We start from the raw sequence: 14,262 nt of genomic DNA, 5'->3' as shown, positions 1-14,262 counted from the left end.
AGTTAGGTATTCTTTACTAGAAGAGTTATTACTATCTCTTTTATATACTATAATAGCTTTCTACTACTATCTTATTATTTAGTCTTTTCTTTTCTAGCTATACCTAAATTAAGATCTACTATATTAGCTCTTCTAACCTTTCTTAGGTTTTATTATTTATTCTTAGTAGAATAGTATAGCTATATACTTTCTATTATATTATTTTCTATCTATATAGCTCTCTAAAGAGTAATTAGCCTAGTCTAAACCTTTTGTCTAGCTCTTTATATTACTTAGCGTAGCGCTACTATAGCTATATTATCTATTAGCCTAAGTAGTAGTTATTATTATCTAATTATTTATATTATTAGAAGTCTTTTAGTATACCTACTTCTTAGGTTTCTGCGTAGTTAGGTTTCTATAGCTTATAGTTTACTTCTACGTGTCTCTTAGGTATACTATTCTATATATTATCTTATTCTTTACTTTATATACTTATCTATTACTTATTCTATTATATTATATAATAATTACGTTTCTTCTTTTCTAAAGCCTAGTTAAACTATTATTCTAATAAGCCTTTAGTAGGTAAAATACGCACTTAAAGGTAGCGCGTAGCCTTTCTAAAGTAGAAGACTAAATAGATTAAGTTTTAGTTAGTTACTATATATAGTAGAGTAATTAGTAGTATCTCTATTAGAATAGATACTTAATATAATTAATTATATTATATATATATATCTAGTTATTATTCTTATCTAAATACTATTTAGACCTAGCTTCTTCTAGCGCACTAACTCTTAAGTCTAATAGCTATTTAGCCTCTTATTATATTACTAGTTTTACTACTATACTAGAGTTAGCTTATAGTATTAAGTATACTTCTAGAGTTAGCTTATACTATTAGTATAGTTCTATATATAGCTTATAGTATTAAGTATTCTTTTAGAGTTAGCTTACGCTATTAAGCGCACTTCTAGAGCTAACTTATACTACTAGTAAACTTCTAGAGTTAGCTTACACTATTAAGTATACTTCTAGAACTAACTTATACTACTAGTAAGCTTCTAGAGTTAGCTTACGCTATATAGTATACTTTCTAGATATACTTATAGTAGAGAATACGCTTCTAGAGCTAGTTTATAGTATATAATATACTTTTAGAGCTAGCTTATAGTATAGAATAAGCTTCTAGAGTTAGCTTAAGCTATAAAGCTAGTACTAGAATATATAAGTATATAGACTAAATTTTATAAAATTTAATAGTAAAAGTTATAAATTTAATAAAGTTAGAGTAGTTATAATAAAAGTACTTTTAGAATTATAAAGTTTTTAGAATATATATAATTCTAAAACTATACTTACTTATAACTTAATATTTAATAAAGCTTAACTTAAGTTAATAACTATAAGTAATATACTAAGAAAAAGTACTTTTAGAATTATAAAGTTTCTAAGATACTTATAATTTAGAGAGTAGTCTTATCTATATAGTTATATTATAGATAGAATAATTTAAATTTTAAATTTAGATTAAAATAGATAATATTAGTTATTTAATTTTACTACTAGGTCTACTAATATTATATCTATAGTAGCTAATATTACTTAACTACTTAGTAATATTACTTCTAGGCCTACTAATACTATACTATAAGCTAGTAATATTATACTACTATATAAGATTATTATATATATACTATAATTTATATAATAATAGTGTATTATTATTAATTCTAATAAAGTTAGGCTAAAATAAGCTATAAAGAACTATTAGAGATTATCTAAGAGTAACTTAAAGAATACTAGCTTTAAAGTACTTAATCTTAGCTTTTTTAGCTTTAATATTCTTTTTAAGCTAGCTCTTCTTAGATAAAGAACTTCTACTAGTTAGTAGAGTAGTAAGCTTTTTTTTAAAAACTTAAATAGCTTTTTTAAAAGTATTAACTTTAGAAATAATAGTCTACTTAGTAGACTTTAAGACTAGGCGCTATAGAATAGATTAGTATAAACTAAAATAAACTATAATAAGCTTAATAGAGATAAAAGAAAGTAAGTTAACTACTAATAATCTATAATAAACTAATTAGAGTTAAAAGAGTTTAGAAAAAAGTATTTTAGAACTTACTAATTACTTAAATAGTAATCTACTATTAAGCGCACTAGCTATCTTAGTAGCTCTCTTCTTAGATATATAATTAGTACTATTAGTAAAGCTAGTAACTATAGTCTTAGCTTTAGTTTTATTATTAAAATATATACTAAACTTAGTAGTAGTTTAGCTATAAAGCGCGCTAGAGTAAAATTATATATAATTCTAGTTTAGAAAGTAGTTTCTACTAAAGTTAGTTAAAAAAGTTTAGAAAAGACTCTTTTAGGTCTATATAGCCTATTCTAGTTCTAGATAAACTTTACTAAGTCTAGAGAGAATAGAAAAGCTTATAAAAAGTAAGATTAAACTAAAATAAACTAATATAAAGAAAAGCTTACTAAATAATATTATTCTAGATTCTTTTATACTTATCTACTAAGTCTATTTTTAAAATATATAGGTTACTACACTTAAAGTTTTCTAAAGATAGAAAAGTAAGTATTAAATTATTAGTAGAAGCTTAGAGATATAAAATAATTAAGTTATTACTAATAAACTTCTAGTTAGCTAATAACTAATAAAGTATCTTATAGATATTTTCTAGATTAGTAAAATTCTCTAGAAACTATATTAGTTAGTTTTAGTTTAAAAAAGTCTAAAATATACTAAAATATACTAAAATATACTAAAACTACTTATTCTAAAGCTATTTACTACTATTTAGCTTTATAAAAGCTAATAGAAAGTAATAGTAGCTAGAAAAGAGTAAAAGAAAGTAAAAGAAAATCTACTATAAAGTATTACTTATTTATAATCTAGTATTAGCTAGTAAAAATAAAGTACTTCTTTTAAGTTTTAAAAACTAGAAAGATATAGCTATAGTAGCTAAATATATAAAGTTTATTAAGCTTCTATAACTATAAATACTTAGTATATAGTATAAAAGTTATTTTAAAAAGCTTAAAGTAGTAGAAGTAGCTTATAAAGACTTTATAGTTAATAGTTATAGCTAAGTTAAAGTATAAAGAGCTATTATAGATTAAAATAAAGTAATACAAAAAGTTATAAATAAATATAAATAAAAAGTAAGTAGATTAATATAGATTATACTTAGATAGTTTTAGGTAGAGTTCTAAAAACTAGTTAGTAGTAATTTAGTATTATTTATACTAAATATTTCTAATTTAGATTAAACTACTCTATTATACTTTAAAATAAGCTATAATAGATTACTTTAAACTTTCTTAGAACTCTAAAAATAAAAAGTAAAAAAGAGCTAATACTTATAAGTATAAAGTAATTAGAGGCTAAAGAATAGAAAAAAGAAATCTAACTAGCTAGAAATACCTAGAGCGTATAGGTCTACACTAGCTCTACTAGTGTAGATAGTAGTTCTATATATATTTATATATAATTTTCTATAGCTACTATTTTTTATACTAGATTTCTACTTCTTTTATAAATATAATATATCTATATCTACTTAATATAGACTATTATAGACTAAAGAGGTCTATTATAAACTATAGTTACTTTATCTAGTTTATTAATTAATTTTAAAAGTAGATTAAAAGTAATCTACTCTAAGAAAGAGAATAATATTAGGTTCTAGCTCTAAAGAGTTTAGGCTAACTTAGTACTAGCTATAAATACTTTAGAATTACTATTATAGCTTAGTAGTAATTTATCTCTAGTCTTTTTAGAATAATATATCTAATTATAGTCTAATATTATATATCTAGTATTTAACTAACTCTATTATTTAATAATAATCTACTATTAATTACTACTTCTATATATATAGTTCTAATCTTTATTTCTTATTAGTTCTTATTAGTACTACTAAAAATTACTTAGAGCTAGTAGGCCTAAGTATATTCTCTAGAGTAGGTGCATAAACTCTAGCTTGTCTGTTGCGATAACATCTGTTTGTAATCTGCATCTTACGAACTTCTTCGCTCGTGAACAACCCACTTTACGCCTTCGACTACGACCTCGGGCTGCGTTATTTGGACGAAGTGACCGCTCGCGCGCGCGAACGCAAGCTTGCTATTCGTGGAGAGTTGAAGATGTCGCCTCATGATGCTCTCGCTCTTCTTGTCCGCCGTGCTAATCAACTCGCGTACCCGACGCCTCTGCTCTTCGCTCCCATTCCCTTTCGCAACTCCAGCCTTGTACATCCCATCCCAATCCCGACTGCGCATGCCTCCAATAACGTACACAGGTTTCTGCCCGAGAAGCGGCTGCTGGTCACTCAATCTCTTGTCGCGCAGCGTCGCGAAGCTTGCTGCGTACTCATCTTCTTCCATACGCGCAATCGCCGCGTACTTCTCGGTCGCTTCCTCAGCCATAAGTGCGTCCCATTCCTGCTGCGTCAGTTTGTGTTCTGCGGCAATGCCTTTGGCAATATATGGGTTGATGCCCTCGGACATTGCTTGGAGATCCGGGTCGTTGACGTTCAAGACTTGTGGCATTGTCTCGTGGTTCGCGTCGACAAGTACCAGTCCGGCTATGTGATGCCCATTCCCTGTCAGCGCAATGAATTCGTTGATCAGTACGCCGGCCCAAGAATGACCGACGAGGATAAGAGGATTCTCGAAGGGAACGTTCTCGACAAGGTATTGAATATCTGGCGCAATGTTCTCGGCTGTGGGCGGGTACGGAGCGCTGTCAGATAAACCATAGCCAGCGCGATCGTAGGTGTAGCAGCGCATCGATGAAGAGAGCTGTCGCACGACGGCTGCCCAATTGAGCCTGCTGCTTGCGACACCAGAGACAAACAGTACCACCGCATCATGAGGATCGGTCGGTTCCGGGCCGTGGGTGTATAGCGCAAGGGAATGGGTGCCATCCGTTTGCACCATCCTTACACCAGGGTGATTTGCGGTAGTCATCGTGTGTAGATCGTGTCGCGTGCTTGTCGTCCAGGGTCCTGAAGTCGTACGTGAAGAGCCTCAAGACAGGTAGTGACGGGTTTTGCTTTCGAAGGCGACAGCGACCTAAGCTTGCTTAAGTAGATGCGAATTTACAACAAATTCATCGACACCGTGCGACGTGGTCTCACCAGGGCAGGATGTGCGGAAAGAGTAAGGCGCCACCTCGCTTGTGGATCAGATTCATAAGCAAAGGGCGCAGCGCCCTCAGCGACCGTACGAACGACAAACTCGAGCCGGTTTCAAGCTCAAGCGACTACTATACATAACCAGTCGGCCAAGATTCGCGGTGGAAAACTCGTTCCATGTAGAATTGACTAAGAACTGCTGCGCTCCGCAAATGCTTTGTGTCGCGCGCGCTGGTGCGTGAAGACGGACGACGCTTGACGGTGGTAAGAGAAGTATGTGTGACCGCGGCATGATGTTTGGGTTGAAGCGGGTAACAGTCGCAGCCCTCACATACTGGAAGGCGAGCGACCGCGGAAAGGGCATGTTGATACGTCTTTGGTGCATGCGAGAATCGTGACAAGATGTTCCCTCTGCTTCATTACCATGGCCGGAACGATGCTAGATTGAGCATGGGAACACAGGCGATAAGTCGAAGTTGCGGATAATTAGGCTGTATTTGAGACAAGATGCCATTTCCATCTGTTGACCATCTTGCAGAGCTGTGGCACGCCTGTGCCTGAAGCGGCGAGTGGAATTTTGTATCGCACGATCGATACGTAAGCGTTGGAGGTACTGGCAATGGATGTCTCCTTCAGACGGGCATGAACAACTGCAAATAAACAGAAGGCTTGAGCTGAATCTTGTGGTCTACATCGATGCTTACCCTTCTTTTGGGAGAAACTCGCCTATGGTGTGAGTATGGAAGGTCCGCGGACAAATGCAGATCATGGCGAAAATACGCGGACCACAGCCACCGACATCGACGCTGAACGCGTGCAGGGCGGGGATCCAAGTGGTAATAAAGAAACGTTGGTTCGGGAAAGCAACGACGCGCTCTGCAATCCCAATGGGCGTGTCAGCCAAGCGAACGCGCCCGCGCGTGATTGTATCCATGCCCGAAACAGCTTACGTAGCCAGGTCTTTGGAATCGCGCGCGCGCTATTGTTCACCTTCGTGATACGTAGTACGGCGCACATCCATTAACGCGTTTGTCTTAGACCATGTGCATTCCGATGCGATGCTAGCACCAGCGGGCCGTCCCAGTCATACGTTACGGGTCGAGAGGCGGAGTGGCGCCTTGCTGGCGTGGGTTCCAAGCGAGTCTTCGCAACGGTATAGTGCGCGTCTGCCGACATCGTGTGCGGTCGTGTCATAGGACGGGATTGGAGATGCGGAGACTAGCGTAAGGATGGGGAATGCGTTGATGAGTAAACATCTGCTACTGCGATACGTCAGTTGGGCCCTGAAGCAAGTCCCGAGCGGGGACGCTTACGTTATACTGGACAGCGACAGCGATGGACATACAAGTATCGCGCCGAACTTCTTGCGGTACGAGGGTTGAGGATTGTGAGAGACCATGTCGCCCTCATTCACGGTGCCCACGAGGAGTTGATTGGAGGTTGCGCAGCGGTGGACGGTCGCGCGCGCTGATAGAGCATCATGTTCAGCTGGCTTGCCTGCGCAAGACGTTTGGTGGCGGCGGCATCAAGACGCGATGCGAGAAGGAGGATCGCATGTAATTCTGGAGGCGGAGGTGACGCTGTGAGGATCGAGTTGGTGATGTCGACATGGGCGTGCCCCCACGACCCGAGGAAGCTTGGCGGTAGGTACCGCCGAGGCAGCCAAGCCACACCAGCTATCCTCCGCACCAAGCGTCACAAGGCTGCGATCCTCACGCAACATGTCAAGTTCCTACGATGTCGCCTTCTGTATCGCGTCACAATTGGCAACTCCACAACGACCTTATAAAGGAATAGACTCCATGGTGTAGAACGCTCAAATTGGCGGTTTGGGGCGAGGCTCTTTCTGGAATGCGCCCGCGGAGGTGCTCACGCCTGACGTTCAGCAAGTCGCCAACGTGGTCAATGAACGAGCTCATGTGGAACTTCGCTCCGAGGACTTCGGAGCTCACGGGAATGGGCTACACTGCAGCTGTTATTCAGACTTCGCAGCTCCCCGGGAAAGCCGTACCAAAAGACTGCGCAGTGCTACCGTGAGAAGTTGAAAGAGTTGCATCTTGCACCGTCCAAAGCCGAAAGTGTACCTACTCGGATTCCCTCGTGGTGTGTTCCGCGATTGGAGAAAGATGAGAATTGTGGTTTTGTGATGTGAAGCGCATTAAAACCCCACGCGTTGATAGGGTTCCATGAAGGCTTCCGTAACGAGTCCCGAGGACATCTGGATAGTTGTCATTCGTTTGCTTCAAGCGAATGACGGCTTCGTGGATATGGGAGAGTATCGCGCGATGGAAAGGACCTCGGGAAGAAGCATTCGAAGCACATGTAGAGAGGCAAATGCTTCCATTTCCATGGCTTCCGTGCGAACGTGCAGATTGACCGGTGTGATGGTATTCGGCGCTTTAATGACCAGGGCTGTGGTTACAACATCGGCCGAGTGAACTCACATCCAGACCGTGTTGCTCAAGTGACAAAGACACCAACGACGAAAGATCGGAAAGCAATCCTCCATAGCGGAGCAGCTCTTTCCAAACTGGAAGTTGATAACATCGCTGCCACTGACGTAAAGCTGCTGCGCGCTGGTCACAAACATCTTCGCGTTCGGCTTCGTCGCATGAATCCACCACAGAACGGGCAGTCGCGCCGATATTTCGGGTGCTCCTAGGAGATGCGCATGAATTCCCCGTATTGGCATGCTAAGTTTAGCATTATCGGGTCAGCGCGGACATTGCATGCTATTCAACGACCGGGAGCTGTTGTACTACGGGTAAAGAACCCGTACTACGGATGAAAAGCCGGCGGGTACTCACGTGAGCTTCGCAGAACACGTACGAAACCTTCTAGAAGACGAGGTCGACGGCGTGTTAGTCCTGAAATTGATCACTCTGCAAGGAAACTCTCACTGCACATCTGTTGAGTACGCCTCGACACTAGACTCTGGGTTTGATAGCAAGACTCTGCGCAGGTGCAGCGAAGAGTCGACGCTGGCTCCCTTCGCACCGCTGCTCCATGATACGAGATAATGTGGCTCGCCCGATATATTTACGAGATGATCATCGGAATCGCGGCGGGTGATGGACGTTTGCGGTGTGGCATTGGCATGACTGCAAGGCTTCGAGAAACGAGGCGGTAAACAAACCTACTCGCGCCGGTTAGCTTGAAGGCATTTTCCCCACAAGTCTGCAAGGAAGGACTACACGAAAGCGACGTATAGCGCCGCTACCAATAAATTGTCTTCAGTCTGACGTCCGTTCAGCGGTGCATTGGCTTGTCGCCAATCTCCAATGTAACCCCGTATAGACATTTCGAAATCACAAGCATCAGCCGCATTGACGCCCCCCGAAATAGACGAAAGCTTGTCACTGCACTAGTCAACGGTGGACGTAGACTGACCTGCGTATATAAACGTTGAAGGGCTTCCGTCAAGTACTCACTACACAACATCCATCGATCACTTCATCTCAAGCCTTAGCCATCTCACCCACTTTCGCTACCAAACCACGAATCAATCATGAAGTTCGCCATCGTCGCCCTCTTCGCCGGCCTTGCCGCCGCCGCACCCACCGCCGTCCAGGAGGACCAATTCGAGACCGTTACCGTTAACAACGCCGTCTATGGCGGTCGCGACGAGACGCATTTCGCGTTCTACGTTCACTCTCAACACGTTGACAACGTCCACTGCGCTGCCAACCCTACCTTCGAGGTCGATACCGTCTACAGCTGCGACGACTCTTCATACACATTCCGCGTCTTGCAGGTGGAGGGCGGCATCTATCTGAGATTGGCCCACGTTCTTAACGGGTGAGTTATTCGAGCGATTATCGGGTGGGTAGAACGCGTGCTAACATAACCTTAGACCTTCCATGGTGGGCGACTTCATGGTCAGGATGAACGGACCTATCCCTATTGCCCTCAGCCAGGTCGGCACTGCCACTGCCGACTTGGACAAGGAGGGAACCGTTTAGAGGAGCGGTAGATCAGATAATGAGGGGTTTTGCAGTAGCTAGGCCCGTAGCTATACCATAATGTTAATGTGGATCAACTAAACGTCGCAAATGATAAACATAGACAGTGATTCTGCCTCGGTCGTGACAGTTCAACAGGTAGAGCGCATACCGTGTCGGTCTCACGCAATGCAGCGACCTGCGACGAAGGCAGATCGACCGTATCGGCAATGCTCGCCAGAACAAGGACTAGGGCATTCGGAGACATCGCAGCTGGAGGTTCTCCTGGGATGGCGCTGGTTGAGCATGTCTTCACGACAACGTCCGACCGCCTTGCTAACTAGGCGACCTGCGAGTGGACCTGATGCTGAAAGCGCGCCGGGACTTTGATGCGGTTGCGCCAAGTGCATTCATCTGGAGCGAGGAATGCTTTTAGACTGCGTCATGAATCTGTGGTCACAGGAGTACGCGCACCGCCTTGCCGTCGCCGTTGGCCGTACTCGGGTATGACCAGGTGTCAGGACAGCTCTTCGCAACGCGTAGAGATTCTGTTGCTCTCGCAATAAATTGGCTGCGTGTATGCGACAGCGGTGCGACGTGAAGTAGCCATGAGTACGGTACCGTAGGTGCGTTGGGAGACGTGGGGTAGAAAGGTGTGGCGATGCAGCCGCCCGAAGATGGGCTCGGTGGCTTGCAGCCTGCGCAGGAAGGAGCCCCAAACGCGCCTCGGCCCGCTCACCTGCGCGCTTGCACCCTCAACCCCCGCCCGCAACGCGCTGCGTCAACACTCGTCTCTCATACGGGCGCCGGCCTCCACCAACTGCTGTGCCGCCCATGCGTCCCTCACATCGCGCGTCAAGGCCTGCAGTCATTTCTCGATCATCTTCTCAGTAATTGCGCTCTTCACCCGTTGTTCGGCTTCCTCGTCCTCGCCGCAGCTTCTCATACCCATTCCTCATAGCCTTGACGCAACTACTTGCCATGGTGAGCTACTAACTGACCTCACAGCCAGTCAGGGATACCTCGGCATTCCTTGTCCCAAGCGCGCCTGCTCACAATGATGACGATAGACTCCCGACGTCCGCTTTGAACCCTGTGGGCATCACATGGTAGGGTATGCATACCGGTGACGCAAGATCAAGGTCGCAATACTTACATACACCGCTTGAGCTATATGACCAAATCATGGATACGTCGATACGGACCCTTTCCTGGGGACACGGGAGGCTGTAAAGCCAGTTAGACCGCCGCGTGGTCGCGATCTGTCGCTGATGCACGATGGCTCAGCATGGCCAACTACCATCATGGCACCTACCTGTTCGGAGAGGCTCCAGCCAACTGAGCCAATCAAGCACTACATTGGCATTGCACCAGTCTACGTCGGGTTGGAAGATGTCGAATACGCTCTTGAGACGGTTGGTGGTAGCATGCCCAGACCCTCAGGCATGACAGATGCGTGCAGCACGAATAGCTCGAACTTGAAGATATGTTACCTTCAGAACTAAGTAAAGGTTTATACATCGAACAAAAATCATGTTGTAAAAGATTCCGCGGCCTCAGGCACAAGAGTTGATCGGACACTCCGATGCCTCGGCACTATATGTACTTCCGACAGCCGAGCAGCCGTGATTATCAGTACGCCATTCACTTCCCCTCAAATGTCGATCATACATTCGAGCTCTGGGCCTACCCGTAGTCCGGCCCGCTCTACACTAAAGAACGTCACTCTGAAGATTGCTAGGGAGTGTTTTACAACACGAGGGACCTTTGTATATACGCTAATCTAGATGTGACACGGGCGATCGGGTTCCGTCCTCTACAAGGCTAGCGTTCTGGTACGGAGTACAGATTTACTAACCCTACCTGGAACGGCTCTGGCTGCTCCGCACTCGCACAACCTTTTTGGGCGTTAGTCTTCGATATCCTCTCACTACAAGATTGGGTTTCGACATAGAGTGGAGAAGATAGAGTCGGAGTGCGCGAACAATGCAAGGTGGAAGACAGCATGTAGCAAAGAGAAGGTTGCAGACCAAGTCCAAAGACAGAAGGTCACACATCGAATTTTCAAGGCGCTAGGTTAAAGGCACAAAACGAAGAAGCATAAGAAAGAGCAGATTCCTCGAAAGAAGGACGGCCATCAAAGCATCTTCGCATCGAATACAACCAACATGCAGCTTCTCAAGTTCTTTCTCCCGCTCGCCTTGAGCGCACCTTTCTCGGCGGCGCAACCACTCGATGAGAGAGCGATCTCTTCGAGCTGGGCTGGGGTCAACTCGTACTTCCTCCACGCCTATCAGAAGTACGCACACCTCAAGACCCCTCGTCCATATACTTACTGTCCACAGGGCCGATCGTCTGGCTGTACTCGACGCGGTCAAAGATGCCAAGCTCAAGACGCTGCGCATCTTCATCTCGCCCACGTCTCAGAACAACAAAGACACTGGCTCAGTCAACATGCCCGATATCGAGCCACAGCAGGTCGGCACATACGACGACACCCAGCTAAAGGCTATTGATCAGTTGATGATCGAGGCGCATGACCGAGGTATCAAACTCATCATCGCTATGCATGATCGCTATCAACTGGGTTGCTGGGGTAATGGTATGTTTCCTTCAAGATCGGACTGAATTTATCGGTGACACTGAAATGTTCGACCCAGATACATACGTATCGAAGTACAAACTCCCGGCCATCGACTGTGCGAGAACGCCCGCCGCTCAGAACGACGTGACCTTCTTCTACCAGGACGCATCGCCCATCTACGACTTCGACAACCGCCTCACACACATTCTTCAACACAGGAACTCGTTGATTTCAGGCGCACCGCAATGGAAGGACCTGTCAGACTACATCTTTTCGTTCAACATTCAGAATGAGGGACAAGGGCATCTGCGCAATAACATCGCGCCTGCACCGGGATGGTGGTGTGATCGCAGCAAGAAGATGCGAAGCATAATGGGCAGCAGCTCCATTCTTATCTCCACAGGTAAGTCCTCTACATACCACTTTGCGCTCCTCCATACCCAGACACAAAACCGCTAACCCCACACCCTCAGGCGGCGGAAACGAATTCCCCAATTCCGACATCCCCGAGAACTGGAACTGCGCCACCCTCGACCTTATCGACATCCACTCCTATAGCGGCGTATCCGAATGGCGCAACAAAGCGCCCATCGCACTGCAGCACGCGCAAGCCGCCAAGAAACTCGTGCTGTTCGAGGAGTTCGGCGCGTCTGGTTCCAACAAGGCGAGCGTGGTGGGCCAGCATATCGACATCTTCAATGGGCTCAAGGTGCCGTGGATGATCTGGCAGATCAACAAGCCGGGCAAAGGTGCTGCGGACTTTGAGTTCTGGACCAACGAGGATACATTTGGGGTTGTGAAGCAGGGGAGTGCTAAGGCATTGGGTATTGCGGCGGCTCAGACGTTTCCCAACCTCGCATAAGTGCACGCATAAAGGGAGAGAGGCGGGCAGAGGGATGTTGCAGATAGCTTACACCGCTGCATGACAACTACGACTTCCGATAAATATCGCCCGTACGCTTGATCTCGTCGTCCACATCCTTGCCTCTGCCTGCAGCTTCCAGCTTCCTTACTAACGGTAATACTTCCTTGCCGAAACGCTCGATGTCCTCCTCGTAGTGCAAGTGAGCGGTCAGCACCAAGTCCACGCCCAGACTCTTCAACAGCAATATTCGATCGGCAATTTGCTCTTTGGTACCAATCAACTTGGTCTTGAAGCCGTCGTTGTACTGCACCAAGTCTTCCAGCTTGCTGTCCGCCCACATTCCCTTCTTATTCCCTGTGCTAGCACCGGCCTGTTGTACTGCTTCTCGGAACGCTTCGACAGCTTCCGTGTCGGCTTTCCCTTGAATCTCTTTCAGCACACGTATAGCTTCTTCTTCCGTCTCACGGATGATGACGAAGCCGTTCACCGCAAACTTCACTTGGCCTTCACGCCCAGCTTTTCGCGCACGAACTTTCACATCCTCAATCTGCTCGCGAAAGCCGTCCAGATCGTTGCCGTTCATGAAGTACCAATCGCTGACTTCGGCGCCATTGTTCCGGGCGTCGTCGCTATTGCCGCCTTGGAAGATCTCCGGGTGCGGCTTCTGGAGTGGTTTGGGTGACAACTTGTAGTTCCGGAATTGATAGAAGTCGCCGCCAAAAGTGAAGCCCTCGTCGCCAGCAGTCCAGATGCCCTTGAGTGCGCGGATGAACTCATTGGAGCGTCGATAGCGCTCGGCATGCTCGAGCCACCATTGCCCGATGCTCTGGAATTCACTCTTGTTCCAGCCCGAAACGATGTTTACCGCAATGCGCCCGTTGGTGTAGTTGTCGATACTTGCGATTTGCTTTGCTGCGACGGTGGGGTTCCATGGGCCGGGAAGTATTGCAGCGATGAGCTTGATGCGCTCGGTGTTGTGCAACAGCGCCTGAGACAGTGATACACTTTCGTGCTGGTTGTCGGCCCCATACGACGCGGTGAAACGAATTTGGGTGAGCGCATACTCGAAGCCGTATGATTCGGCCGTCCGGGCGTATCGTACGTTGGATGCAAGGTCCCAACTCGTCCGCTGGGCTATTTTGGAAACAACGAGACCGCCTGAGACGTTCGGGACCCAGTAGCTACAGTGTCGCAAGGTTAGGAGATGCGATATATGGCTGTCTTTGGGAGATTGCTCACGCGAACAAGAGACGATCAGGATCTTGGTTCAGGTCCAGTTGCTTTGCTGGCGTATAATCTTGCGCTGTCTTGTTCAGGTGTCCATTGGCGCCATTCGTCGTTCCGTTCTGAGCTGCTGCTAAGCATATCATCAGCCCTACACGTACTTGATGGCCCTATTCTCCGCATGTCTCACCTGTCTTTTGTCTCTTTCGCGGCGTCATGGTTGTCTGGAGTGATACGATAGAACGCAAGTTTGAGAATACGTAGGTATGCGAGTTGAGTACCTGTACTATGACCCCCCGCAAAATAGACCTGGGGCTCGATTGCAGATCAGATATGCGCATAACAAGCGTGGATTGCGTGATATGCAGCCATCTGAACGCGGGATTTGCACGAGTGCCTTAGATTAGACCCGGTCCGTAGACTAAATGGTATTCACCTCTACTGCAGCCGACTTGCCGTCGATCTTGCCTGAGCCAGCTGGTCGACTTCCGTATCCCAGCTCAACATCTCGGCTTC

The 14,262-nt window shown here is 45.0% G+C and overlaps 4 protein-coding genes across 4 annotated transcripts; 2 read left to right on the top strand and 2 right to left on the bottom strand.

Moving 5' to 3' along the window:
- Nucleotides 1-4,014: 4,014 nt before the first annotated feature.
- J4E79_010834 (uncharacterized protein) lies at nucleotides 4,015-4,965 on the bottom strand (the record flags this gene model as incomplete). Its single annotated transcript, XM_049359667.1, has 1 exon — nucleotides 4,015-4,965. One exon carries the CDS (start codon nucleotides 4,963-4,965, stop codon nucleotides 4,015-4,017), a length of 951 nt encoding a protein of 316 aa, XP_049205969.1.
- A 3,675-nt stretch (nucleotides 4,966-8,640) lies between these two features.
- On the top strand, nucleotides 8,641-9,094 carry J4E79_010833 (uncharacterized protein; the record flags this gene model as incomplete). The annotated part of the gene is made up of 2 exons (XM_049359666.1): nucleotides 8,641-8,930; nucleotides 8,986-9,094. The coding sequence occupies 2 exons, from the start codon at nucleotides 8,641-8,643 to the stop codon at nucleotides 9,092-9,094; spliced, it is 399 nt and encodes a 132-aa protein (XP_049205968.1).
- A 2,147-nt stretch (nucleotides 9,095-11,241) lies between these two features.
- On the top strand, nucleotides 11,242-12,519 carry J4E79_010832 (uncharacterized protein; the record flags this gene model as incomplete). Its single annotated transcript, XM_049359665.1, has 4 exons — nucleotides 11,242-11,372; nucleotides 11,419-11,675; nucleotides 11,734-12,060; nucleotides 12,131-12,519. The coding sequence occupies 4 exons, from the start codon at nucleotides 11,242-11,244 to the stop codon at nucleotides 12,517-12,519; spliced, it is 1,104 nt and encodes a 367-aa protein (XP_049205967.1).
- Nucleotides 12,520-12,586: 67 nt separating this feature from the next.
- J4E79_010831 (uncharacterized protein) lies at nucleotides 12,587-13,964 on the bottom strand (the record flags this gene model as incomplete). Its single annotated transcript, XM_049359664.1, has 3 exons — nucleotides 12,587-13,703; nucleotides 13,762-13,879; nucleotides 13,937-13,964. 3 exons carry the CDS (start codon nucleotides 13,962-13,964, stop codon nucleotides 12,587-12,589), a joined length of 1,263 nt encoding a protein of 420 aa, XP_049205966.1.
- Between the last annotated feature and the right edge of the window lie 298 nt (nucleotides 13,965-14,262).

Source organism: Alternaria viburni (genome assembly GCF_023758015.1).
Source record: "Alternaria viburni strain BMP 2772 chromosome Unknown scaffold_33, whole genome shotgun sequence".
NCBI lineage: Eukaryota > Fungi > Ascomycota > Dothideomycetes > Pleosporales > Pleosporaceae > Alternaria > Alternaria viburni.
This window is presented reverse-complemented; position numbering and strand designations above follow the sequence as displayed.